Source organism: Phalacrocorax aristotelis, chromosome 1, assembly GCF_949628215.1.
Source record: "Phalacrocorax aristotelis chromosome 1, bGulAri2.1, whole genome shotgun sequence".
Classification (NCBI taxonomy): domain Eukaryota; kingdom Metazoa; phylum Chordata; class Aves; order Suliformes; family Phalacrocoracidae; genus Phalacrocorax; species Phalacrocorax aristotelis.
Genome location: NC_134276.1, coordinates 201,983,017 through 202,010,781, shown reverse-complemented (window position 1 = coordinate 202,010,781; position 27,765 = coordinate 201,983,017). Strand labels below are relative to the sequence as shown.

General features: G+C 37.8%; 1 protein-coding gene across 4 annotated transcripts in view; it reads left to right on the top strand.

The window, feature by feature from the left end:
* The window catches only part of CPNE8 (copine 8), a 115,069-nt gene that overhangs the window by 70,529 nt on the left and 16,775 nt on the right, over positions 1–27,765 (top strand). For all 4 annotated transcript variants that reach the window (XM_075081324.1, XM_075081321.1, XM_075081323.1 and 1 more), the window contains 6 exons: positions 1,994–2,069; positions 9,156–9,209; positions 12,258–12,319; positions 21,921–21,967; positions 22,729–22,910; positions 24,813–24,940. In XM_075081324.1, the coding sequence (XP_074937425.1) occupies positions 1,994–2,069; positions 9,156–9,209; positions 12,258–12,319; positions 21,921–21,967; positions 22,729–22,910; positions 24,813–24,940 (549 nt within the window). The remainder of the gene's footprint in view (positions 1–1,993; positions 2,070–9,155; positions 9,210–12,257; positions 12,320–21,920; positions 21,968–22,728; positions 22,911–24,812; positions 24,941–27,765) is intronic.

Below are 27,765 nucleotides of genomic sequence, written 5' to 3'. Positions count from 1 at the left end.
AGCCTGTGTATATTGCCACAAGGAAAGGAGGCTTTCCAGTGTCTTTCAGAATTAAGGAAACAATTTCTTTTGAGCAATACAGATTTATTCTTCCCCAGAGACAACTCTGTCTGGAATTGCTTACATTTCCTCTGTTTGCTACACCATGTTTGTAGGTAGTCATTGAGCTATTGTTTGATTTTATGCCTTTGAAATATACAAGCTGACTTGAAAATTTATGGTAAGAACTGTTATGAAAGGGAAAGATTCCTCTTTATCCAAGTGTGTTTTTCTGCAGTGCCATGCTTAGCTGAGGTTAAATACACCTTGTGTGCTACAGCCCATATAGAACTCGGTTCCATAGCCTGTATGGATGGCTGCCTCAGGTCCCCTGGTTAGATGGTCATTGCAATCTGGAGAGCATTTAATGAAAGGAGACAATACCTCCAGTTTCCTGATCTCTGAACTGGAAGGGGGGTGTTTTATGAGAGGTGATTCCTTCTGAATCTGAGTAATCAGGAATATCTTCACCATATGGTATTTCTCAAGCTTTCTTATAGGATGCTTTGCTTATTTCATGTGCATTAGCATGATGACTGGACCTTTTAATTGTTTGGTTGACATATTTTGTGAATTCATGCTTGTTTCAGAAGGTGAGATTTATATTTGGGATTTGTTTTTTCATTTCATTTTGAATAAAGAAAGAAATTTCATGTCACTATGGATTGTTGCCATTTTTCCTCTTCTTGCAACATTCAAATTTATTCAAATTTGCTTTTAATATTTATAGCTTAATTAGAAGTGTGCTGTATTTCTTAAAAATAAATTTTACAAGAAACAAAGTCATAAAACTTTGATTTTCTATTCTAGTTCACCATTGGAGGGAAGGTAAAAGTTATTTTCATAGCTCACCAGATGTGGAGGCAGAGTGTAGAGGAGATACAACGCCTTGTTAGGGAATAACAGTAAACAGAGGGAGTGGGGGCAGGGGGGAATGGGAGTTGGAGCAGCCATGAGGAAAATTCAGCTGGGAAGAGTGGAGAATTAGAACAGGTCTTGTGATTGCTGGGAGCTGTGTAGCCAGCTGTTAGACACTCGCCCCCGCCGTCGCTTCCATTCCAGGCCCCTGTCGGAGATACGAACCTGCAGTTCAGCCACTGCTGTCAGACCTGTGCTTTCTGTGCCCCAGCTCCCTGACCCCAGCTGCCTTTCTCAGTGATGCTTCACCCACTACGCTCCCTCTGGCCACCCTGCTCACAGTGGCTTCTTGGCAGTGTGCCATCCCCTGGTTAAGAGTTGACAAAGTAGTTTTCTAAATGTGGGTGACAGCACAGGAATGTCGAATGTATTCTTGAAGCAGGAATAGAATTTAGAAAAGAGAAGACTGATAACCACTGCTTTAGTGTTAGGTTAAGATGTGCTTTCCAATGATGTCTCATATCGTAAACTGAGTAGCCTCCGTGGATTGGTTTTCTTCTCCCAGGTGGGAAGACAGAGCAGCTGACATAAGCTTTGGGTCTTCACCTTAGAAGTATCATTCAATGGCACTTTACACAAATTGGTAGGACTCATCTTTTCTGGTTTAAGTTACTCCTTTCACACTCTTAATACCTCCCTTTCTCTCACGTAGTCTCGCACACAGTTCAGAGTCTGTGATGCCAGTGGTCACCCACTGAGAAAATGGTGATAGTCTTTGATAGCCCACTCTGGTTTTTCAGATTCTGTAAGCTTACGTTGGGGCCAGATCACTAATTTACAATCTAGTCCTCATTGTGCAGGCAAGTTAAGCAGAAACCATCAGAAAGATTTAAGCTAATACTTTTCATCTCTAGATTTTTATTATTAATAGAGTGAACACACAACACAAAAATTTTAAGCAAATTATGTCTTTTGCCATTGCTCCTTGGGAGTCCGTTCATATTGTTTGTGCATTTCTTTTTCATAAATAGATGTAATACATGTTTAAATTACTAAATGCTCTGCATTTAGTTTGAAAACTTTTTTTTTTATACAGCCATGATTTCATTGGAGAATTCACAACAAGTTACAGAGAGCTGTCGAGAGGGCAGTCCCAGTTCAATGTGTATGAGGTAAGTGTTGTGAGTCTACTCCCTTTCAGGAAATAAATGAGAACACTTCCAATGTTTTCATGGCAAACTGATGAAATCTGCATAGAGCTTGTCAGAATCAAACTTTGGAATAATTTCACAGTTCTCCTTTTATTAAAAAGAACAGAGAATCTATAAGTGTTGCTTCATAAGAGCACAATTCTTATGGTGAGTGGCTGAGGGTTGTTCAGTCTGGAGAAAAGGAGGCTGAGGGGAGACCTTATTGCTCTCTACAACTACCTGAAAGGAGGTCGTAGTGGGGTGTGTGTTGGTCTCTTCTTCCAAGTAACAAGTGATAGGATGAGAGGAAACAGCCTCAAGTAGCGCCAGGGGAGGTTTAGATTGGATATTAGGAAAAATTTCTTCACCAAAATGGTTGTTAAGCAGGGGAACAGGCTGCCCAGGGAAGTGGCTGAGTCACCATCCCTGGAGGTATTTAAAAGACATGTAGATGTGGCACTCAGGGGCATGGTTTAGTGGTGGACTGGGCACCATTGGGTTTACGGTTGGACTTGATCTTAAACATCTTTTCCAGCCTAAATGATTCTATGATTCTATGAAAAGATTTAAAGACAAGTAGGTATGTGTGCATGTGTATGCATGCTGGGCTGTGATAGGGCAAGAAGAACACTTCAAGCTTGGTATGACATAACTTGGAGCAAGTAACTATGCTACCCCATTTGTGTATGAACAATTTGTCATTTATTTTTCCTTTTGCCAAATGTTTTGTGTGTTGTATGCTATTTTCTCCTATCCATAGAATATCTGCTTATTCCTACATCAGATGCAGACTCATATGCCTTTATTCTTAAATGCTGACTTTCGAATCTTTAGTGTTTTGATATAAGGCTTACAAGTGACAGAGAGTTTAGCTTACTTATTGATAGGGTTTTCATGTGGTCAGTTATCATGTTTCCTTAAAAATTTGCATCTCATTTCCAGTTTAGGATTCATGCATCTGCCAGTACTGGGATTGACAGGCAGTTGTCAGTTCAGTTATAGAGATTTATATTGGTTAGATGACTTCTAGCTGTGGTAAGACCTTATTGTGTATTGTAAGTGATTGCATCCACATTCCCTCTTAGTCTTCTTTGTCTTCTCTTTTCTCCTCAGGGCCTGGTGGCCAAAATCTATTTCAAATCTAATAAATCCCTAGTTTAAAACTTCTTTCTTAATTTAGTCTGACATTATTGGGATTTGTGAAAAAGTACACTTTTTTTTTCCAAGATCCAACTGTACTGAATCTTCAAAATATGCTGTAATTTATTCTCAGAAGCAATCAATGAGTTTGCACAAACAAAAATAGAGATGCACAAACTTGAAGTGTCATAAAGGGACTAATTTTTTTCCTCTTTGGAAAGGTCCCTTTAAAAATTATCCCAGATTTCGGCACCAAAAAATTGCAAAAAAAGAAGTCTAAGCATTAAGACTACTGCATTAAAACTTCATATTTAAATTAATATCCCAGAAGAATCTCTGTCTGGAATAAGAAATGTATCGTGATATTTCAAAACATATTAAGTAAGGAGAGGCAATAGGAGGAAAAGATTTAAAATGTATTTTATCACTGAGAAGAGGTGTCAACTTAACAAACTGTTCCTAAGGAAATACATTACATTCTGCCCCATTGTTTTTATGCACAACTTAGATCACTTCAGCTTTATCTTCAGTAGGTAACAGTGTGTTGTATTGTAGCTTCAAATACTTTGAATGTGCTCCCCAGGTAGAGGCAGTACAGGTGAATTAGAGATATGCTGCATCTTTCCTAGTAGGTTCTGCCTAGATTGTCTTAGTCTAATGATCAGTTGCGGTGCTGCTATAACATGGTTATCCTCCTTTTAGGACCAGAGGCAGGTAGTCTACCTACACTATGATGTGTACACATACTGGCTTGTCTAGGTCTGTGTCAAATATCTGCACTGTATTGCATTGTGTACTTGGAGTTGTCCTCCAGAATTCCTGTAAAAGGAACTGGTTTCTTTTCCATGGTAAAACAATGTAGTGTGTTTCAAGTTCCACCTCCTTTTTTGTGTGTGGGGGCGGTGGAGGTGGTGTAAACAAACACACACTCCCCCCACCCAGGATATATTACCCCTAATTTATGTGATATGGGTAATAGGCAACTAATTCTGTTTGCCTGATTGCCCTGTGTTTCCTTTTAACATTCCTTTTCACCCAGCAGTAGCCTAGCGCTTAGGTACGCAACAGTACCTAAGCATCTAATCAACAGTACCTAAGCATCTAATTCAGCATTCTGATGATAGACATTCTTGATGTATTTGCACAAAACCCCACAGCTGTCTCATGATACTGATGTGGTGGTGGTGTTTGGGAGCAGGTGGTCTTAATTAGAGCAGTGTTACCATAAAGAGATACTCCCTGCAAGGGCTCAAGTGTAGCAATTTTCACATGGAAATAATGCATGTATTCCAGGCTCCTGTATATTCCCCGTGTGAAAATACATGCTATTGCATTTTCACATACATATGCATATGTCCAACCATTTGTGTTAAAGCTTTTTAGCACCCTCCATTTCACACATGCTCATAAGTAAAATGTACAGATTGTGCCAGATACTTCAGTTTCTCTAAGGTAAAGTGCTCAATATGTAGGTTTTGCTGTGTAGGTCTTTCATAGCCTCAATTGCTGAGACTTGCGAAGAGCCGCCTTTGTTTTATTTTTAACTTCACTATTTTGTCTTTCTGAGTCAATTCTGTTCTCATTTTTGCTGTCTTTGGTTTCTCTGTACAAGCATTCATACAACACAAGAAAATTACTGTTTAGGCAAGGTGCAGTCTGTACTATATTTATTGTCCTAAGGTGTTTACTGGGAACAGAGGGACCTTAGAAGAGTTTGGGTATGAAGTGCTTCAGATCACGGAATCATGAACCCAAAGAACTGTGTGTTATAGGTAGACTTTTTTGGTATGCTTTTTTTTTTTACAATTTCCAGACAGTATGTCTGTCTGATAACTCTTTGACAGATCCTTTATAAAAATAAACTGATTATAAAATAAGAGATCTTTTGTTCTTTTCAGAGTTTCTAAATAGTATTAAACACAGGAATGCTCCAGTTTTGAGCTTATTTGTGTCTTAATTGTTTTTCCCCATTGAAGAGCCTATAGTCTCCTCTCTAATGAACTTAGAAAATGTTTATATCAGTTGAATAATGAACATAACCCAGGAAAATACAGCATCTGCTCAAGTGTCTACAGGAAAGATAGGAAAGGTGACAGTACATCCTACTAGAAATTGCCTTAGTTTTGCCTTGGTTCTTGGAGTCTTGCTCTTTTGGGTTGGACCTTACCTCTATTCTCATGCAACAGATTGCTGTCATCACACCTCAGTATAAATGCCCATTCCTAGGTCTGATTACCGGCAGGATTATTGTAGGTAAAAGCAGCCCTCTCTTGGAAAATGTCATCATACACAGAGCCCTCCTGCTCCTTAGAAGTTCTGGTAGCACAAAATGGGTCCTCTTACTACATCAGCAGTTTCAACCCTTATCTTATGTAATGCAGACCAAGTGTAGGAACTGAAGAAAAAATAAGGCACTTATATTTTTTTTCCCTGTTGTTTTGGAAGCCCCTAAAAGTATTTCTTTCGTGTATTCTGGAGCTCCTTTTCAGCTTCTACCTCAGACATTGTGTGTGATATTTTTCTTGGTGTTTCTTTAGTGACTCTATCCTTGTTCTCCACTGTTACTAGAATCCACGGTTTTGATGTTATCCCTCCCTCACAACCTTCCCCAGGGAAAAGTAATATCTGAGCCTTGCCAACATCAACAACGATCATATGTGCCATCCAAAAAAAAAAGACAACTAGATTTTTTCCACCAAATCTCCCTTTGACATAATGTTCATAGTATGAGCATCTCCTCTTTCAAATTAGCACCTAATTTGCCTTCAAATTATACTGCAGGTAATACAGATACTTCTGCTATGTGATGCCACCTGGTGACTTGTGGATTTTTATGGGCTGTAGTTGCTTTTGGGACGGTTCCATGACCAGCTGTCTTGAGGACTGTGGCTCTATTCCCTCATTGTCCGTCCTGGTAGGAAATCCTATTCCTGAATTCAGACTCACCTGTGTATCCAGATTGGTGAAACTCCTGACTAGCCTGTCTGCAAGATCTTCATTCATGCACTTAATCCCATGATCAGAACTTCTTTCAGTTCTGCTTCTCCCAAGGGTGATTCAGATGTAAGACAAATCCAGCTAATTGGTCCTGGTAGACAGTTTAATTTCAAGACCTCTTATTTCCCTCAGAATAAATATTTAAGACCTTCTCCCACGTTTTAGGTATGCTCTCTGAAGGATTTAGGTCAGCTTCTGTATTTGCACCATGAGTTCCAGCATCATGCAGTTTACATGCATGGTGTCTCTCAGAACTGAAATGTGTTTTTTCTTCCTCATGGAAAGATATTCTTGCTAATAATGAGAAGCCATTATGTGGCTACAGCCTGGTTTTTTTTTTTTCTGTATGCTGTGCAGATCTTTATTATTCCTTAAGCTACCCTCTCATTGGTCTCAGACTGCTGCCATTAAATTTCAGTATTTCATTAAACTTCATATTCCTAATATAAGTGATCACAAATATGATGGTTTAGGCAAGCACTAATGCAAGGTAGAGAAGGAGGGTGCTCCAATTATGTGCTGCACTTTTATTTTGAAGACGAGCAAAGGTGCTGCTGTGCAAAGCAGAACAAAGATAACTGAAAGCCATGGGGGTTTTTTTTCTGATTTAGATCCAAGATCAACCCCAGAGTTAGTGTAATTTACAGCAGTTTCCTACGGATAGTGTCACAGCACAGATTACTGTGTGCAGTGAAAATGTCCTCTCCTGTTGTATCACTGACATGACTCCTACCCTACCAGGAATATTCTGTCATAACATCTTAAGTAATTTTGTAGTTTCTTAAATATAGTATCAATATCTTACTCCCAGCAATAGAGTACATTTCCTGAGCGTCTCATGTTTGCCTCCCCACATTGCAATCCTCCATACTTTGGTACTGCTTCTACTTAGTTAGTCTGTGCAATATCAGAACAAGAGAGACTGGACAAATTCTTTTTTGATTGTTTTGTATTTACAAACTGACCCAAGGCAGGCAGAAAAATTTGTGTTTAAGTGGTGTCTCATATTTTCAGATTAGAAACATTGCTGTAACAAGCTCTCTTCAACTGACCTTTTTTTAATAGGTAAGAGTTCTTGTAGCTTACTAGGTTATTGCATGGATGTAAGACTTTCAGAGGCTAAAAATGTTGTTTTATTTATAAAGTTATCTGAAATTTGAGAACAACCACATAAATACTATAATAATTATAGAACCTGGAATTATAGGAGAGAGACAGGCTGTGATAGAATCCATCTTTGATACCAGGTAGATGCCTTGTTTCCCATGATATTTCATTCTGAGCTCTAGTGCATTTCCTAGCAATTCCTAAGAAGCCAATTGTCAAGTTACCTGAAGCAGAAGGTTCAGATGAATCTCCTATTTAGCATTTAATGACTGCTGGCAAGAAATATGCTGCTAACTCAGGCCTGACCACTGGATTCTGGAGAGTTGTGAATGAAGGGCCACAGGGCAGGCAGCCAGTCTGTTAGCTTCATCTTTCTCTTCTGGGCAATTGTCAGCAGGAGTTACTTTCTGGCTAAGATTCTAGTTCAACAAGAATTACTGCATTGTTTATAAACCACCATTACACAGATTTAAACCATTGCTCACTAGTCAAGACACTGTTAATAGGACAAACGGGGTTATTTGGCATTTTTAAGTGTTAAAGGGCTTATGTATGCGTAAGGCAGTAAAAGCTTTGAAGAATACTTACCGGATAACTATGTAGCATACTGGAGGGAAAGAGTCTCGTTTAGCCTATTTGGGAAGACCTCAAATGATAGTTCTCTCTTTCTGCCTTACATTTCACTGCTGTTCTGTGTTGTGCAAGGAATTTGGTCTTTAAATGTAATTTCATTTCAGCTAGGGGGAGAGAATTTTTGGAAGACATGTATTACTATTTTTCCCATTTTCAGGCAAAATTGGTTAAACATTTTATAGCAGTTAAGTGACTAAGATTTCAATTGGGAATGTTTTCATTCCTTGTCATTCACAGAACATCTGTGAGTAGTTTGCAGTAAAACTTGGCAATAAGCCACAAAGATTTGAGTTTCATAGTTATATAGGAGATAGTTGATCAACCTAATGAACAAAATAATGTTTTGCTTCCAATTCCATGTGCGATTTTGAAAAAAGCAGGAGTACATTCTAATGTGTATGTATTGAAACTGACTGAGACTTGCCTTTGAATGGGTAGATATTCAGAAGGGAAACAATTTTTATTGGTGGCTACGGTGAGAAATTTTATAGGTGTGTGTTCAAGACATTCAAGAAAACCATTTAATCCTTTGTAGTCCAGTTCTGTGAATGTTCTTGTGTATGGGGAGTGCACTGAGCCCCACAACACCTGTACACCAGTCAGGTGGTGGTCAGTGACATTTTCATTAAATTACTGGATAGTTTCTATTCTGGCATAGTATGATCTGTCCTCCCCATTGCTCTTCCTGTCAGCCAGATCCTGTTGTTACACCAAATACAGAAACCAGGAGTAGAACAACTCATGTTTCTCAAATAATACTGGGAAGAAGATGGAAACAGATTAACTGGAATGTGAAGAGGTGCACTGTGAGATGAAGAAGTGGTGACACAGTACACTGAAACACTGGAATCAGGAATGCAGAAAAATGCAGAATCTTGCAATCCCAGAAAATTCAAAGAAGTGTTTCACTGAGCACTCAGATTTAATGAACACTCTTACCTCTGTTGCCCCAGTCCCCTGTTTGTCAAATGCAAATAACAGCACTGGCTTACCTAGCAGGTACCAGGAAGATAAATTCACTGGTTTTCAAATATGCATATATCTCAGCATTGAGATGCATAAGTAAACAGTATGCTGATTAAATTTAGAATCCACTGAAAATAGACTTTTTTGCATTGAAAGTATCTTAACACTTCTCTTTATGTTATATCATAAATCATACTGCTTTAATATTTGTATCTGTGTTTCTAGGTAATAAATCCAAAGAAAAAAGGAAAAAAGAAAAAGTATGTTAATTCTGGAACAGTAAGTAAATATATTTAATGTTACCGGATTCTTTTCTTTTCTCTTGAAACAGAGTGTAGTTGACATAATTTAACAGGATTAGAATAGAACCTTCTGTGAAGGCCACAACAATAAACTATTTCTGGTTATACAGCACTTACTTTCATTTTTTTTTCAATTTGAAGAGTCTGATAAAAGCTGTGTCCAAGCGTGCTGTTGCCAATGATATCCAAAATGAGTTATACCGAAATTTCAGTCAAATTCTTGAAATTGCTGGACTGAACACTTGATTTTTATCTGAAACATATCTGAACTTTTAAAAGCCAATTTTCTTTTTGAATTTAACTGCTGAGCTAGCATCAGTAAAAGCTGGTATGCTTATCATAGCTAAGCCAAAAAGAGTCAGCGTTCTTTATTACCAGCAGGTTTTTCTAAATTTATGTTGAAAGATCAGTTTCTGTAGTTTGGGATGAGAGTTTAATGCCCTTTCATTCATATTCCATGTTCTGTTTCATGAACCATTCGCTAGCGATGCAAATAATTGCCTTCAGCACTTTCTCAGCTTCTGTGTTCTGGCATCTATGTTGTTCACAACATCATTTACAAAAAAAAGAAGATAAATGTTGAAGATTCATATATTGGAAAACCTAATCAGGTACAAGATATATTTTTTGAAAACACATCCAGCATGTGGGTTTTTTTCCACATGAACAGTTCCACTGAAGTCAGTAGGGCTACTTTGAGTCTGAACTGTGGCCTTGAAGGAATGTTTTGTCATTCACACATTCTTGTATATGTCAGTTCATTAGTAGGAAAGTAAACACTTATTTTATATCTCTGCTTTAAATTGTAAAAAATAGGCAGAAGCAGCTTGTCCATGAAAATTTACCATGCAAGATCTGATTTTTAAGATAATTTATTTTTTTGCTAACGTACTCCTCTTACTACAAAAATTTAGCATGTTAAAATAAAGTTCTATTATGCCAAAGTAGTGAGTCAGAAACTTATGCAAAGTGACTATTTTATATGACTACTAAAAGTAAGTCTACTCAAAATATGTTTAAAATCTGGCTTAGAGTACAGAAGAGCAAAAAATGTATTTACGTATTCAATTTTCCTGTTGATTTTGGTTCTAAATATTTTAACACCTTCACATGTATTTATCTGCATTTGAAAGAGTGTCCAAACTCATGTTTGGACAGACAAAATCAAATGTGTCTTGTTATCCTTTGTCTCAGATTACAGGGAAATTTACAATAAACAGTTGTTAGGAAATTTGTTTCCTCTTTCCTTCTCTACCAATGTCCTCTACTGTTGGGTTTGTAATTTCTTTTCTGTATCAAGTCCTCTTTGCCCCCATATTGCCATTACTTCAAGTAGTCCTTCATGCTTCCCTTATCCTTCTCCAACTTGTCACTTACCTATGTGTTTGCCTGCAGTTTTGTTTTAATTCTCCCTGTCATTCGCCCAAGATATTCTTTATCCCACAGATTTCTAAATTTTCATACCAGGCACTAAGACCATCATTGTCAATAATAGGAATTTGGCTTCTGGAGAACTTCAAGTAAAGTGGATATAGATCATTGACTGCTATATCACTGCTGCTTTTAATGACTATGTACATACAGTAGCCATGTCAATTCATTATTACCTAAGGGGTCATTTTAAATTAGACAGACAAACTACATGCTAAGCAGAAATGTTTCAGAATACATGGTTAGTTTCAAACAAAGCAAAGTAGTGAAATTTAAAATTCACTGTATAAAACTTGAAACATTGGTAGTCATTGTCTGTATGGAAGTAAACACTTTGGCCACTTTGGTATGGTGTTGTCTGTTTCCGTTTTTTACCTTTTAAAATCAGATTCACTGAAAACATTTGCTTAAACTAATTGAGAACAAGATGACCAGCTGTAATAACAGATGCACCATTAAAATTACTGTGTCCAGTGAGAAAATGCGTAGAAATTTCAGTCATATATGCAAGACTATGCTACTGATAGTCTGGAAGAATTTTGTTATGGTCTTCTGCTCTCAGCTAGAAGGGTAATTTGATGGTTTTAAGCTTTGCAAGTCACTAAGAATCACAGAGAACCTCTGACAAAGGAAGTAGGATAGAAGACAGAATTACTACCTGCAATCTCATTCTGAGTCCAAGTTTACAACATAGGAATATTTTCCATTTTTGTATTCTGCTGTGGTTGGAGGCAAATCAAATTTTGTGGCAAACTTCCATCCCCTTTTTATTCCTTGTATCGTTATCAGTGAATTTGCTTTGAGTAGTTACTTAAGCAGTTTTCACTGACTACCTGATGCACTTACACTGTGAAAGTTTTGTGCACTTCGTAAATAAAACAAAAATAATTCTAATTGAATTCTTTGCTTCATAAATGTTGTGTGGTATATGAAGATCTTAACTGCTGGGTCTTTTCCATTTGAGTTTATACTTCTGTGACTCAAGTGCTGGAAATGCCTGTAACACCTTTAGGTCTGTGCTTTGGACCTATATAATTTCTGAATGATAAAAGCTGGGACTGAAGAAATTTCTTATCTTTGCATTTTTTATATATTCCACTTCAATTTTTTTTATATATATGTCATGTATATTTATAATTTATCTAGATTTTTACATTCTTGGCTCACATCAATGCTCAATACCACTTTTAATGTGAGATGAGAAATGGCATAAATAATTGAGTTTTTTAAACAGTGTTGAAGTACTCATAGAATAGATGCATTATCACCTAGCCTCTAATATTTGTGTGTAGATGTAGTGCACAATGATCAGAAGACATGCATGTGGTAACCTGCCCTGGAATACAACCTTCCATCCTTTTTGCTTTTTTTTAAAAAAAAAAAAAAAGCAATTTTAGTAGACTCCAAATTTGTCTCTTCCCTTTCAAGAACTGCCTATTAAAATGGTTTCATATTTTTTTAAATCTTCTTTTTCCCCTAATATTGTAGGAAATTATGTCTTAAGAACAGAGCTCCAAAAACATTGTGCTTATGTCTCTACTTGTTCAACTGGGAAATGGCAATTCATGTCTGACTCTCTTTTATTTGCTTTCAGGTAACATTGCTTTCCTTCCTAATTGAAACTGAAGTTTCATTCCTTGACTATATTAAAGGCGGGTATGTGATTGGCAACAAACCTTTCTTGTTTTCACAATCTCATTGTAATTCCCTAACAATTTGTATGTGTGCTTTGCCTATGATGACTCTAAGTAGTATCTGTAAAGAGCTGTATTGTTTCCTCATTTTAGAGGCTGTATTTTCCTACATAAAACCTGCATAGTTACTGATGTAAGTTAAGCTATGGAACTTCGCTTATGATGTTGGAGTCAGTGTTGGTACTAAAACACTGAGATTGAGTAATGACCTCTAATCAGCCAGTGAAAACTGGATTAACCAAAAGGGTTATCTATATACTATTAGTAAAATTCTGGTTTATTTCTTCTGATTACACTGACCTTTGGTGTATTTAATATTGACATTTATTTAGAGCCTTTCCCCTTCAAAGGCATTCTTTCAATACTTACTATGTAAAATTTATAACATATTCAATTTCTCATTTATTGTTGTTTTCCCAAAAGTGAAGTAGAGACAGAAGCATCAAATGGCTTACCCTAGAACATGCCTGGAAATGGGATCGAATCTCAGAAATTCCTGGCTCTTAATCTCCCTGCCAGAACACAATTCTTCTCTAAGATAAATGGAAATAATTTGTTTTACATTCCTAGGCACTTAGTATGGATTTTTGAGGCATACAGTCTACATATATATTCCACATTTATTTTAGAGCATTGATTACCTGTGAAGAAACAAGTTACCTTTTTTGTGCCAATCTTCAACCAGGCTTCAGCTGAAATAAAAAAAGTCTGTGTTGTGTTTTGGCAGTAGCAATATAGGGCTTTGCCTTTGTTCCCAACAGTGGTGATCCTACAGATGAGAATGTGCTTAAGGTTTATTCCTAACACATTTATCATTGAAGTTCATTAAGTTAAAGTGATGCTCCCAGTCATGATTGTTAGCTACAGAGACACTGTCAGTAAGCTATCTCAACTGCCTTTGCATTAGAGGTTTTGGCAATCCACAACCTGAGGTTGTGCTCTGTACTGAACCGATAACTTGTAGAAGGAATGGATCATTGTTAAGATATACTCCAAACTGTTGACTCTAACCCATGGGCTGCTGCAGAGTGTAATGTTTTTCTCTCTCAAGGACTAACAGCCTCTTTGATGTTTCAGTTCTCCCAGACAGTTAAATTTTCAAGTTAGAAAATTCAAATCCATTGCTGTTCAATCTCCATCCAAGAAAATAAATATTTTCACTAAGGGTGAATTCAGTCAGTTACATATCTCAAAACACTGTGTCTTTTGGCTCACTGAGATTAAACCTGACAAGAATATTTGATGCATAGTACATAGAAATGGGAATGCTTAATTAGGGTTTTTAACATGGGTGTAGATGTATTCTCTTTAAAATTCTTATTCAATATCTTTGGAGAAATTTGTGATTTGACTTGCTCATTTGCTCACTTTTGGGTGGCTAAACACATTTTCTCATTTGGATAGGATGCAGAGCCCCTGCAACATATCAGATCTGATTGTTTGATATTACAGTATTTTATGGTATACACAACAGGTTATGGGTGACCTTCAGAGGGAGTTGTATAGGCCCATCATTGAGGCGTGTAAGTAGTGGGACACATTAGTGGAGGGAAGGGGCTGTGTCAGGCAGCGGCCGTCCCTCCCCAGAATGGCTGGGGGACTGGGAGTAGAGCTGTGTAGTGTGGATGGCAGGGAAGGGTCTCACCACCCAGAGCCCAGCTGTACAGTGCATCGGCAAGACAAGCAGGGCAGGCCCAGAGATGGTAGCCAGGCTCCACTAAGAGTCCAGACCATCACGGAAGTTTGTGGTGACGAGGCAGACCGAGGTCAGGCTGGGAAAGCAAACCACAGATCCAAGTCAGGATCAGGTCCAATGACTGCCAGGCAGGCCTATGGTGGATGAGGCAGGGAGGTTGAGCCAGGAAGTCAGTCCATGCGTCAGGATCTGCAGTAATGGAGTTCATGGCCATGCATGGGCTTGCCTGAGCTGGAGACCCATACCCCTCTGACGTAGCTCAGGCGGGGACTGAAGGCTGAACTGAAACGGGGCTTCTGAGCCAGTGGGGGAGGGGGAGGGTGGCGGAGGGCCAGGGTGTCTGTTTAGGGCTATTGAAAGGTTTTTTTCATACACTGAGGACCCCTACGCTTTGTACCAGGATGCTTCTGGACTGCAAACTATCAAGTTCTAGAATTGCTATTCTTACCTCCAGTTCAGTTCAATTCACTGCTGCTGGAACACTTCTTGTCTATGTTTGCACTCTCTGGATCCTACAGAGAGGATTTAGTTCAATTGTTGACTGCATTAGAATCTGTTACTGTTTAGCAAAGGTAAAACTTCCTAATATAGATCAGGCATGCTGTCAAGGTACTACTGCATCTTTCACATCTGAAGAATACATTGACCATATTTGCTCTAAAGAATTCTATCAGCACATTTGCTTGACAAGCTGTTCCTGAGGCATCTAGATTGTCATTGTTAGGAAACTAGTTATTTCTATGTTTCTGAGTCCATTCCCAGTGATCAGTATGGCTGGCTTGTTGTGCCTGCTTTGAATCACTGTGGGTAACAGGCAGCTACTTGAGATAGCAGAAGAGTACTTGAAGCACCAAGGTTCTGGATGCGATTTCCATATGAACAGTTATGGTCAATCTGTTGTGGAGCCCTTCTGATTTGTGCAAGTGTTCTGGTTTCAGTAGAGAATCCTAGAGTTTGAGAGAAACGGGTTACATTTTTAGGACTGCTTTTGCCTTTCTCAGAAACATTCCTGTTGTGGACTTTAACAGAAGTAGCAAATGGCCATCCATTCATGTTTACCAGAAGGTTCTATTGAATGAAGTATCTGTATACACAAATGCATGAAGAAACAGTTTTACCTCTAGTGTAGTTGTTTGTTCTTTGAAGAGTGTTGTATTTGTATGCCACAACCATCTTATTACCCATTCATTCAAAATTCATGTCTACAAGAAAAGCGTGTATAAGGAACTGAGGAATTAAGTTGTATATCTAAATTTGAAAATAAAATAATATAGTGGGTGCATATGTAATCTTTTTAGGGTGCTTTATCACATTTCTCACAGAGATGTTACAATACAAGTTAATAAACCTAATTATCTACATTCTGTAGACAAATAGAGATTTTGGATACAAATAATTTTTGTTCTTTTTGATATTTTGTATATATCTCTGTAACTGCAAGTCAAAGAAGACTAGTGATATTAATAATTACCACTTCAGCTCTTTTTCCTCTCTTTTATATAAAAAGAGTATAATTCAGTAGAATGCTCTGTGCTTAAAAGTATGAGCAGTAATACTTACCATTTACTTATTTTATATAGAATTTGTTTAGTGATTCATACAGTTTTTTCCATGTACATGCCAGTGAAAACTGTAGAAGTACTTCTATAAAATGTTACCTTTCTTTCTGCAACATATGCAGTTTTGTAAACGTGACCAGGAGGCTGAGACTCAGAGTAATTTTCTTGGCTTCTCTCTTCCTTCATTTGTCTCATTTAATACTACTATGTATCAGCTGCACTCCAGTTGACAGATTTTGAAGGAAGGGAGAAAAGTTTTTGTCATTAATCAGGCTGTTTTCCCATCAAGTATGTCCGCCAAAAGTGGTTTTCTTAGTTCCCTGTTTTTCTTCCCTTTAGCTAGACGAGGGGCAGAAAACACTGATTCTGCATTAGGCATGATATTGGCTTTTCCATAAATGGATGCTTATGAAATACTTCATGTTCAGAACTTTCACTTTAATTGATTTGAGGTGTCTAGAACTAATACTGATTTAATGGAAATCTTGACAGCTTTAACTGCAACAAATTGGGATTACAGTATTGATTTAATTTATATTTTGAGTCTGCATCTGTTTAATTGGGATATTCCATTATAAGTATCATCAATATGACTGTTATTTTACTAAAGAACTTTGAAAAATGAAATAGAAGTTCGTCTGTAAATTCTAACCTTGTTTTACTACATAACACTGGATTTTATAGCGGTATGGCAGGAAAGAGGTGGATGTCTCTCTTGCATCTGAATATTACATCAAGCGGTACTATCTTAGTAGCTGGCTTTTCCTTACATTTGATACTTAATCGCATAATTTGCCACACCGACCTTCCCATATTTAAAATAGTTACATTGTACTAAATTTTAATATATATTTCAAAATAGGATTTCTCCTGCCACTTACCAATTAATAACCTATTCCTATCAAAGAACCTCCAAATATATGAGTAAGTTCAGGAATGTAAGGGATAGGGCCTTCAAGAGGAATGCAATTGAAACTATCCTGGTTTACAGGAATGACTGTCAGTTAGTTTGTAGTCTGCTCTGTTTTTGTGTGGAAGAGAGACCTGGAGCCAAAAAACTGCAGGACTTAGTGGACAGGAAAGTTATTTCTGTGCAGAAGTTTCTAGCCTGTTTGACGACTTAGAATAGGGAGTGAGTTAACAAGTTACTCTAGGCATTTTTAAATCAATAAAATTCAGGAGCTGAATCCTTTTGCAACTCAAAAATATTAAGTCATCTCATCTGTCCCAGATTAGCGGAAGATAAGAGGAAATGTTTTCCTCCCATCATGTTAAAAGCCTTACCTTCAGGCTTTTTGGAAATGAACACCCACATGTTGTTTGGATTCTAAGGGCTTTGGACGTACATTTTTAACTGAACTGTACTGAATCACTGATGGTCAAAATGGAAATTTAGAACTCCTTTCATGACAGTTATTTTCATCCAACCAGTATACCATATAATGTAACGGCGTGCATATTTGGTGTTCTGAAGAGACCTGAAGCAAGGGCTGCCATAGCTACATATTTTGGAGGCTTTACCATATATTTCTTGTATCCTTGGAGAACAATAAGGAGTAATAGGACTATATAAGAGGAAGATCTTGTAGAGCCTCTGTCAGAAAAATCTTTATGTTGATACAGCATTTACTGATACTGCAAAGGGGAAGTTATAAAATAACTGTCACAAGGGTCTTAAATGCCATGGAGAGGATACAGCCTCTTGGTAGTGTTAGTTACACCATTAGCTCTGTTACGGAGCTCTACGCAGTAAGTGGTTCTCAAACCTTCAACAGCTACCCCTGCTAACAGACCAGCTGGTTGACACTCTGAAGCCGCAGGAGGAAATTCATGTTTCCTTCCAATGTACTGTCTAAAATAACCTAATGATTACAAATGTTATCAAACCTAGTCAAAAGCTCTATCCAGGCTTAGTTTGTTCCTTTATGTATATCAGTACTGAGCTTAGTAAAAGATGATAGGTTTCACCCTGCTCTCCCAAAGAAACAAAATGGCTGCTCTGTGGTTGTGAGGTGAAGATTACTGTTCCTTTTAAGATACTTTCTTCATTTCTTGTGGTAGTATAGGGTAAAATCACCTGTCGGGGTATCAAATAGATCATGTCTTTCTATACCAACTGAATTCTGGCAGAGTACTAGTGATCTATCCAGCTCTGAATCCATAAGGCACATTGCTGCACTTGGATGTTCCACCTGAGTGCTCCCTCAGGACAGGACACTCAGCAGCTCGGCCTGCCTAGCCAGGTGTCAGTGTTTTAGTGGCTTTTGTGCAGACTCATGAACTCACAATATCACTGATGTAGTAGGTGTCCTGAGCTTTTAATGTAGCTGCTTGGAGAACTATACAGCTGGAAAAGCAGGGGGACAGCCTTAGCCAGAGAATTTCCTTATCAGAAACAGTAAGTTTTGTTGTCTTGATGTGTTTAGGAATTTGCATCAGTTAATCAGGCATCCAAATTTGTCTGAAAGACTTCGATTTTATATGCTTTTTTAAATTTTGAGCATCCTTATTCTGAATTAATGGTTTTTCAACTGATGTCCCTTACACAAAATACAGTAATCAATAATCAATCAATTAAAAAATACATTATTGTTGATGAAGGTTACCATGTTTATAATAACAGTAACCTAATAATGTGTACTTGATACAACCTAAGAATTAGTCTGTTAAAAAGAGATAAAATAGGTAGTAGAGATACAAACAGGACAGTGGACTTCCAGATATATTCATTACACTTAATTTGATCCTAAAATAACATGTGTTACCATGAAAACACTTCTTCAGTTGTCATCCAGACTAATTTCCCAATCATCCCATTTGGCTTCCAGAGTAGTTGTATCTGATGTTTTCATGACACACAGCTTTTAAATTAGCCTTCCTGGATTAATTTTTTAGTTATGGCTGGTTAATTTTTTTCAGTCCTGGTGAAACAGTAGAGAAATTAATACCTTTTCTTAATAATCTTTCACACAAAATACACATGTTCACAGTTTACAGCTGCTTTTGAAAGTATTTTCTCCAGTGGTACTAATTTGAAGTTGAACTGTTTGTTTGAAAGACCTGGTTTTGTATTCAAAAAAAGTTTAATTACATTTTCATAATTTTGACTACAAGGATTGACCTTTATTTTGTACCTTTTTGCAATCTATTATTCCTTTCCTCAGAGGATGCTGGTGCCTTTTGTAACTTAGGCTTCTATGTCTCTTTTCCATGAGATCGTATTCAGATGGATGTTTCTGATATAGAATCATAGAATCATTTAGGTTGGAAAAGGTGTTTAAGATCATAGAGTCCAACCGTAAACCTAATGCTGCCAAGTCCACCACTAAACCATGTTCTGAGCACCGCATCTACACATCTTTTAAAGACCTCCAGGGATGGTGACTCAGCCACTTCCCTGGGCAGCCTGTTCCCCTGCTTAACAACCATTTTGGTGAAGAAATTTTTCCTAATATCCAATCTAAACCTCCCCTGGCGCTACTTGAGGCCATTTCCTCTCACCCTGTCTCTTGTTACTTGGAAGAAGAGACCAACACACACCTCGCTACAACCTCCTTTCAGGTAGTTGTAGAGAGCAATAAGGTCTCCCCTCAGCCTCCTTTTCTCCATACATGTGTTGTATGATATATGAAATAAAACGGTCATTGAAAACATAGGGCGATCACAGTGCGGGTTTCCCCTAAGAGAGTTTGTTCTAGTTTTCCCGGTTCTCCGTAAGATATGACTGATGTTCTCTGTGGTCATGAGTCCATAATACAAAGTGACAGTTGCATTGAGATCCAATTTCCTGAACTATATAGGCATTTAATACCATTTCAGATTCCCAGAAATTTCCATGGTGTAGTAAGTATCCTAGGGGCTCTAAAATAATATTAGGAACCTATATTTAGGAAACTGAAATTTAATCTATGTACAGTCATCTGTAGATTGTTGAAATCAACTAGTTGATTCAAGTTTTGGCATATTTTTCTATAGCAGTATCCTCGAAATGTACATACAGATGGAAACAAATTCTAGAGATGTAGACATCTGTTTTGATCTTATTTTATATCATTATTTTTATAGTTGTCAAATTGGCAGATACTGTAACATACATACTCTCCTGCTTGGACAAAAATCATCCAGATTACAGTGGATTGTAAATGGGAGGGGGAGTTTTCCTAGTTTATCAGATGGGTTTTTGTTAACTGGAGCAGTATATATTTAATACAGATACACTGCTTTGAGGAATACTTCAGAAACTGATGCTGTCAGGTATTACCTGTAGTCACATGAAAAATTACTTCGTTCTTTTTGCCATTAGATGTGATTTTAATATTTTTTATTTTACTTTTGTTAGCCATTTTCCTTTTTAATCTCCTTTTACTGTACTTCCTCTTGTTTCTGTCTTGAATTCAGAATCCATGAAACTTTATTTCTTCTTACCAATTGGATCAGAATAGCAGATCCAGGAGATGAATTTACAAATGAGTTTTGCTGTTCTTATGCAGAGGAAAAGCTGTTTAAGGTTGTTTTTTTCTGCAGTGACACATTCTTCATTCAGCACGCTGAAGGATTTCTGTACTTGATGTACCTGACATGTAATGCTTGGGGGAGTGTTGTTTTATTCTTCAAACATTGCACCACACCAAAGCCCTTAAAATTTACATACGGGGAGATTATAGCCCCAAAGCGGTTTTGCTTAGCAGTGTCAATAAGGACTCTAGGCATAAATCTAGAAATGGTATTGTATTAGACTCTGTTGTTGTTTTTCCTAACCTGTTCTTATCTGAGGAAGACAACTTTTCTTCACACTACAGTGGTGGTGGCAGAAAACTGGTTGGCATGCACTTCTTAGGATCTTTATTCTTACAGCTAACTGGCAGCGCAGAAGGGCACTGTGATTAGGAAGTCAAGGGCCTGACATTTGGGTACAGATCAAACAAAATCTGGCTTGCCATGCCATTAAAATTTTTTTGGTGAAACTGCATAAAGCAGAATGCAGAAATGTTGGCAGAAAACTTCTCTCATAAAGCATGGGTCTCTGAACCTTTCAGAGATTGCAGCAGCTTTCACTGGGTTTTTTTTTTTGTTGAAGTCCATACCGAGGCCACAGCGTTTTTAGCCATGTTCCAGGCTGACCACGTTCCAAGGACTCCCCTTGATACTGTGGGCATTGGTAGGCTTTTACCACTTTTTAGAGACAGAGTCCACCCATAGCCTACCTTAAAGTGTGTTAGCCTTGATCAGTATGATAAAATGATTCCATGTGAATTTTTATTAATACCCAGCTTTTTATTAAATAAATAGTATTTTCTCTGGGCATGCCAGGTTATTTGAGCAGTAAACCCACTACTGCAAGGCCAGGTGTCAGATTGTTGATGTTTAATCTAAATGTGCATGAATTAAATCTGTTCAGTAACTCTGAAAGAGCTTTAATCTTTGCTAATTTGGTCATTAAGCTCATAGTTGCACACACTGAGAGGCAGAAATTTGAAGGAAGATGTAAAAGACTCAATCTGAGCACAAAGTCAATTTTCAAATTCATACAAACTCTTTTTCCTGATAGAGCCTTACTAGCTCAAAGATTATATCCAGAACAACAGTATTTGGTCCTGAAAAAAATTATGGAACAGAATTGGATTGTCACTCTGTAAAAGTCTATTAATGATTAATTTTTCTGACAATAAGTCTATGCTAACAACTGATCCATGCACAATAATGGCTTTATTTAGCTACTGCTCTAAATACAGATCTTTATATTCCTGCTTCCAGGTTTTACTTTTGTCTTCCAAGAATTACCTTGATATTGTTCACTTAAAGTGTTGGCTATGTTCACATGAAAGAAATCCACTCCCAAAAACTGATGTCCTGTCCAAAGTTTTTAGCATAGCATTGTTTCAACCATGTTCTGACTGAAACCATGGTTTTAGCATTAAACAAAGGAGCAGATTAGTAAAAGCCTACTTCCCTCGTCAAAGTCTTCCATGAGTACTTGGGCTAGAATATGTCCAAGGAAAAATCAGTATTGCTGTTGAAAATGAATTAATAATGATTATGGATATTGATAACCTTATTAATGAACTAGGATTTGTCATAAACAATGAAAAAAAAGGAAGGAAGGAGTAAAGTAACTGTTTTCAGCGCTTTAATAAAATAGTGTTGTGTAGTTCTTGGCTGGAACCTTATAAAAGAGTATTTTCAGTGTTTATTTCCTGTATTAGAAAGTGTGTCCTGCAGGTTGTCCACAAACAACATTATCATCTCTTGTTTATTTTTCCACATAATAGTAAAAATATTAATAAGATTTGTATTTGCTTTTTCTACAGAACCCAAATCAATTTCACAGTAGCTATTGATTTCACAGCCTCAAATGGTAAGAATAAAAAGAAACATATTGTGTGTGTCTGTGCCATGTTCAGTTTTAACTGTACATATGTGTGTGTATGTATCTATACTGGTATTCTGCTTAACTTCATTGTGTTATTGTTATCTGTGTGCCTGGCCCCAACTGGAATCAGGAATCCTTTTTATTGAACAACAGACTAGAGGCCAATTCCTGTCCAGAAAAGCAGGGCAAACAGAACAGATAAAAATTGGAAAAGCTATATATGAAATTGAATAAGTAGGAGCCGTTTGCAAATATTTGTGTACTTTCTGATTTTTTTGTTTGTTTCTTTATTATTGCTGGGAGAAAACTGGCTAACTTCAAAGATTGCATTGAGAGGGGCAAGAGAAAGGAGTTTCAGGTGGAGTGAGGCTGAAGGGGGGCAAAGCAGAGACAAGGTTTTACCCTTCTCCAAAGCTGCTTTCAGTGTGTCATAATACTTTTCTACTTTTCATCTTAAAAGTATATATCATATTATAAAATGACACAAATTTACAAGTCTAATCACAGTTTCTTGCTGAACTTTCTGTGCTGAAAAAGTTTACAGCTACTACTGTTAACCTATTAAAAACTTTTTCAGAACATTGCATTTTTACCTAATACAACCACAGTTAATGTGTATCGGAAGCTCCTTTTCTTTTCATGATCTTTTCTTTTTAATTTCTGCTTTCTTAGTTTTCTATCATATTTAGGAGAGAAAATTTTGAAGTGATTCAGTTTTAAGGTAAATCTGATCCTTGCTTCAACAGGTAACCCTTCACAGCCTACTTCACTGCACTACATGAATCCCTATCAGCTGAATGCTTATGGCATGGCACTGAAAGCAGTAGGTGAAATAATTCAGGACTATGATAGTGATAAAATGTTCCCAGCTCTAGGTTTTGGAGCTAGACTGCCTCCAGATGGAAGAGTATCACATGAATTTGCACTAGTAAGTAAATAAATATTTATATATTGTTTGAATTTCTTTACTACAACAAAACTTTGGGAGTTAAAGTTGCAGTCTTAAGAAATTATTGGATAGGTAAAGAACAGAGAATGTGCTAATTCTTCTGTCTAAAAGACTGTTTCAAATTTTTTCATCATAGTGAAGTTACTGAGAGAAATCCAGAGTCAAGAAGTCCCTGTAGGCCAAAAATAGTTATAAAGAAAAGTAATCATCTTTAACCTCAGCTGTCGCAGCATGAGAAACAGATGCTTGAAAGACTTCAGATTGAAGCTAATCTATTCTAAGAAGCAAGTGAATCATGAGCCAAGATAATATTTCATTATTATTGTTATTGTTCTCTCTCATTTTCTGGGACCTCTTTATCTTTTACAGGCTGCTAGTTTAGAGACATAGAGATAACTAAGTGGCCTATAAGCTGAGGTGAGAAGAACATATCTGAGACTGGTCCATGTGCCAATTAAATTACAAACCTAAAATCTAACAGGATTTGCCAGAAAGGTTGATGTGTTATAACTGATGCTTGCGATTAGGGTTCATGTTTACCTACTTGCTTATTTTGAGTTTTTTGTTCTTCTCTGAGTGCGATAAAGTTGTCAGAATAACAGCAAATGTACGTATATCAGGCGAGTTTTAATTAGATAGCAGCAAAGACATGGCAGAAGGCTGGTGACTCTAGATGTGCATTTCTTCTGTCAGCCTGTGCTAGAAAACAATGCCACGTGTCTTATCTCAAGGAAGGGCTTTCCACATGGATAGTAATTTAAAACAGGTGCAATTGCAGATGTTCATTTGAATCACAGACTTTCTTTGGACTTCTGTATAGCAAGTTCAAATATATTGATACATACAATCTTAAGGGTATTAAAACTGCAGACTTATCCCTGGCTACTTTCAGTTTTAAAAGTTATTTCTAAAATTAATTCAGTTAATTCATGGGGCATTGTGGTGCTTTTACAGAGGAAAAAAGTCTTTTTTTCCTTCCTCTATATATAAACATATATACGTGTCTCCCATTTAATGCTAAGCAGTGTTTTCAGCACCCTCTTTTAACATTCTAGATCAATTCCTTGAAAAATCCCCCTTGCTTCTTGTGATTATCAGGGAGGTATATTCTACCTCAGAATGAGATACTGGCACATTAAGCCAATGAGGTGTTGGCACATGAAGGAGACTAAGGTGATTTTTGAAGATTTTGAAGCCTTACATGGATCATTTGTCTGGCCTGACATGGGTCATTAATCTGGGATTTAGCTTATATGTTGTATTGTCATCTGTAAATAGGTATAGTCATTACAGAGTCATTATGGAGATCGGTCGTAAAATGCCTACCCAAAGAATTTACCGTCCCAGTTGTTTCAGTGGGTTCCCAAAGAATAAGATCCTCCCTTCCTCTGTTTATGCCTGTTTACCAATGGAGAAACATTGTACCAAAGCAATGAAGAGTTTATAGTTTACCTTATACTCACATAGTATTTGAACATCAGGATCTAGCTACCATTCCTTTTTTTCACGTTTTTAAAATAAGAAATCATTGAGCCAGAGCTGTGCTCCTAAACTTGATTCCAGTTTTACATCTGCCCTGTAATTCATACCTTAAATCCACACAGGGAAATGCCTGTTACTGTTGCACATACGAAAGACTGTTTAATTCCACTTAAGATGGTATTTATATCTAGGAACCAGTTCCAGTGATTCAGACTGCATATAACATGAGGCTGTTAAAACCTCCTTCCCAAGGCAGTTAACACTCACAACTCTCTGAATAGATCCTAGAATGCTTAGGTCTTTGCCATTTAAAAATGTACATAGGGTAGTGTTCACTAGCCTACATCATTTTTTCTTCATAATTACTTCTAGTGATTGACCATCTCTTACTTTCATTAGAATGGAAACCCTCAAAACCCATACTGCCATGGAATTGATGGTGTAATGGAGGCATATTACAGGAGTCTAAAATCTGTACAGCTTTATGGACCAACAAACTTTGCCCCTGTAATTAATCATGTAGCCAGGTAAGCATTACAACAGGTACTTTGCAGAAACTTCTTACTGTCAGAAAAACTATCACATATAAAAGGCTAACAGTTACATGATGCTAAACATTGAAAACTATATTTACAGTTGTTTTGTTTATTCAGTCTAACATGATTAACTTGTACCTTTGAGTATGTTTGAAGACCATGTGCTAGTATGCAGAATTTCATTGCTGATTCAAAATAAATACAAGTGATCCAGTTGATCCACCCGTGTCAAAATCTTTGGAGAAATCATAATGAATGAAAATTTTTGTGACATCACTCTGCCATGTTCCTTTTTTCTCCTTTGGAGCACAGAATTTTTGGTTCACAGAAAAAATATAAATCTATCAAAAAATTATGAAATGCAAATTTTTAAAGCATATGTAATTCCTCTAATCTCAAAATGTCCAAAACATCAACAAAATTTTCCAGGGCTCTCTGTGGCAACAACTCCCAGCTGGTAGTGGTACCACTAAGGCAATAGTACAGCAGCCACCATTGCTTATGCAACACCTACACTTCTCAAAGTAAAACCCTTCTTGTGTTTGTAGAAGTTTCTTAAGAAGGGTAACATTGCCTTATTTTGGCAGACAAGATCTTGACTTACAATATCTACAAGAAGGGCTCGAGGGACGATCCGGGTAACTATAGGCCCGTCAGCCTTACTTCAATCCCTGGGAAAGTTATGGAATGAACCCTCCTGGGGGCCATCACAAGTCAAATGAAGCACGTGATTGGGAAAAGCCAATATGGCTTCACTAAAGGCAGATCGTGCTTGACAAACCTGGTGGCCTTCTATGACAAAGTGACTTGCCTGGTTGACATGGGGCGGGCAGTGGACATTGTTTACCTGGACTTCTCCAAGGCCTTTGATATGGTCCCTCACAGTCTCCTCCTGGAGAAATCGATGCGTTATGACCTAGACAAGTGGTCTGTGCAGTGGGTGGGGAACTGGCTGACAGGCCGCACCCAAAGGGTGGTGGTAAATAGCTCTTTCTCAAACTGGCAACCTGTCACTAGTGGAGTCCCCCAGGGATCGATATTGGGCCCAATGTTATTCAATATCTTTATAAGTGACCTGGATACCGGCATCAAATGTAGCCTGATGAAGTTTGCTGATGACACCAAGTTGAGTGGGGAAGTAGACACTCCAGAAGGGAGAGCTGCTCTGCAGGAAGATCTGGATCGGCTGGAAGAGTGGGCCAGCAAGAACCTTATGAAGTTCAACAAGGACAAATGTAAGGTCATGCACCTGGGAAAAGGTAATCCAGGAGTGCAGCACAGACTGGGATCCACCTGGCTGGAGAGCAGCTCTGTGGAAAGGGACCTGGGGGTCCTGGTGGACAGAAAGCTCAACATGAGCAAACAGTGTGCTGCTGCGGCCAAAAGGCCAACAGGATGCTGGGTTGCATCAAAAAGGGCATCGCCAGCAGAGAGAAAGAAGTCATCATCCCACTCTACTCAGCGCTTGTCAGGCCACACCTGGAGTACTGTGTGCAGTTCTGGTCCCCACTATACAAAAAGGATGTGGACAGGCTGGAAGGGGTCCAGAGAAGGGCCACCAAGATGATCAAAGGACTGGGAAGCTGCCATATGAGGATAGGCTGGGAGAACTGGGTTTGTTCAGCCTTGAGAAAAGGAGGCTCAGAGGGGATCTCATCACCATGTACCAGTACTTAAGGGGTAGCTACAAAGGAGATGGAGACTCCCTTTTTACACAGAGTCCCATGGAGAGGACAAGGGGGAGTGGGCACAAGTTGCTCTTGGGGAGATTCCAATTGGACATCAGAGGGAAATTTTTCCCAGTGAGGACAGTCACCCATTGGAATAATCTCCCCAGGGAAGTGGTTGACTCAGCCACGTTGGACACCTTTAAGAGTCGTCTGGACAGGGTGCTGGGCCATCTTGTCTAGACTGTGCTCTTCCCAGAAAGGTTGGACTAGGTGATCCCTGAGGTCCCTTCCAACCTAAGATTCTGTGATTCTCTGAATATGACTCTGTGAATATGTGTTGGTATAGGAAAAGCAATATGGCTCAGATAATTTAGCTGAGTAACTACCTGAAAGTTTTTATTTTATTTATAGATACAGAGGAAGAACTAATGTTTATAAAATAAAGCAGTAGGGATGTGTAAGTCATTGTACTGTTAATGTTTTATTTATGAGCTTGCAAAATAGTTAATTGTTATAGTAAGAAATATTTATTTATAATCTGTTCTTGCTGTTGTTAGCTCTACAACCCAATGAAAAACAATTTGCAAATTCTATGGTGCAAAGAATTGTCTGCGTGCCCCAGAATGACTAGATAACTGATTTCAGTTATTTATCATTCGGATTAGTTGTTCTGTCTTCAAATCATACCATTCAAATTATGTACATCTGTATTCCATTGCTTGTCTCTAGCAACTAGCTGTCTCCTTTTAATCTTTACTTTGACAGGATCTCTCCAGCAGCAGTTTTCAGACTGTGAGGAAATATGCCAATCCTTATGACAGCTGATTTCCATATATATGGCATTCAGTGTCTGCATTAGCCATGCTAACTGGAAATCCAGCCCATTGACTTTTCTGGCTTTTTATTCTTCTTTAGAACTGGTCATATCAGCTGATCTGGGTGGTTCACAATTTGGCAATTAAGCCTCCTGTTCATTGCAAAAATTGAAATTCTTGATCTAGTACAATCAAAGCATTGGCATAAACTGAGTTCCTTTTCTCACCACTTGTTTCTCAGGAATATTTGTCAACTTTTGAAGAATTACAGAAGCCTGTCACCAGCATTTGCAGTTCCTCCACTGAACTTTTGTCTAAATATCAAGTTGTT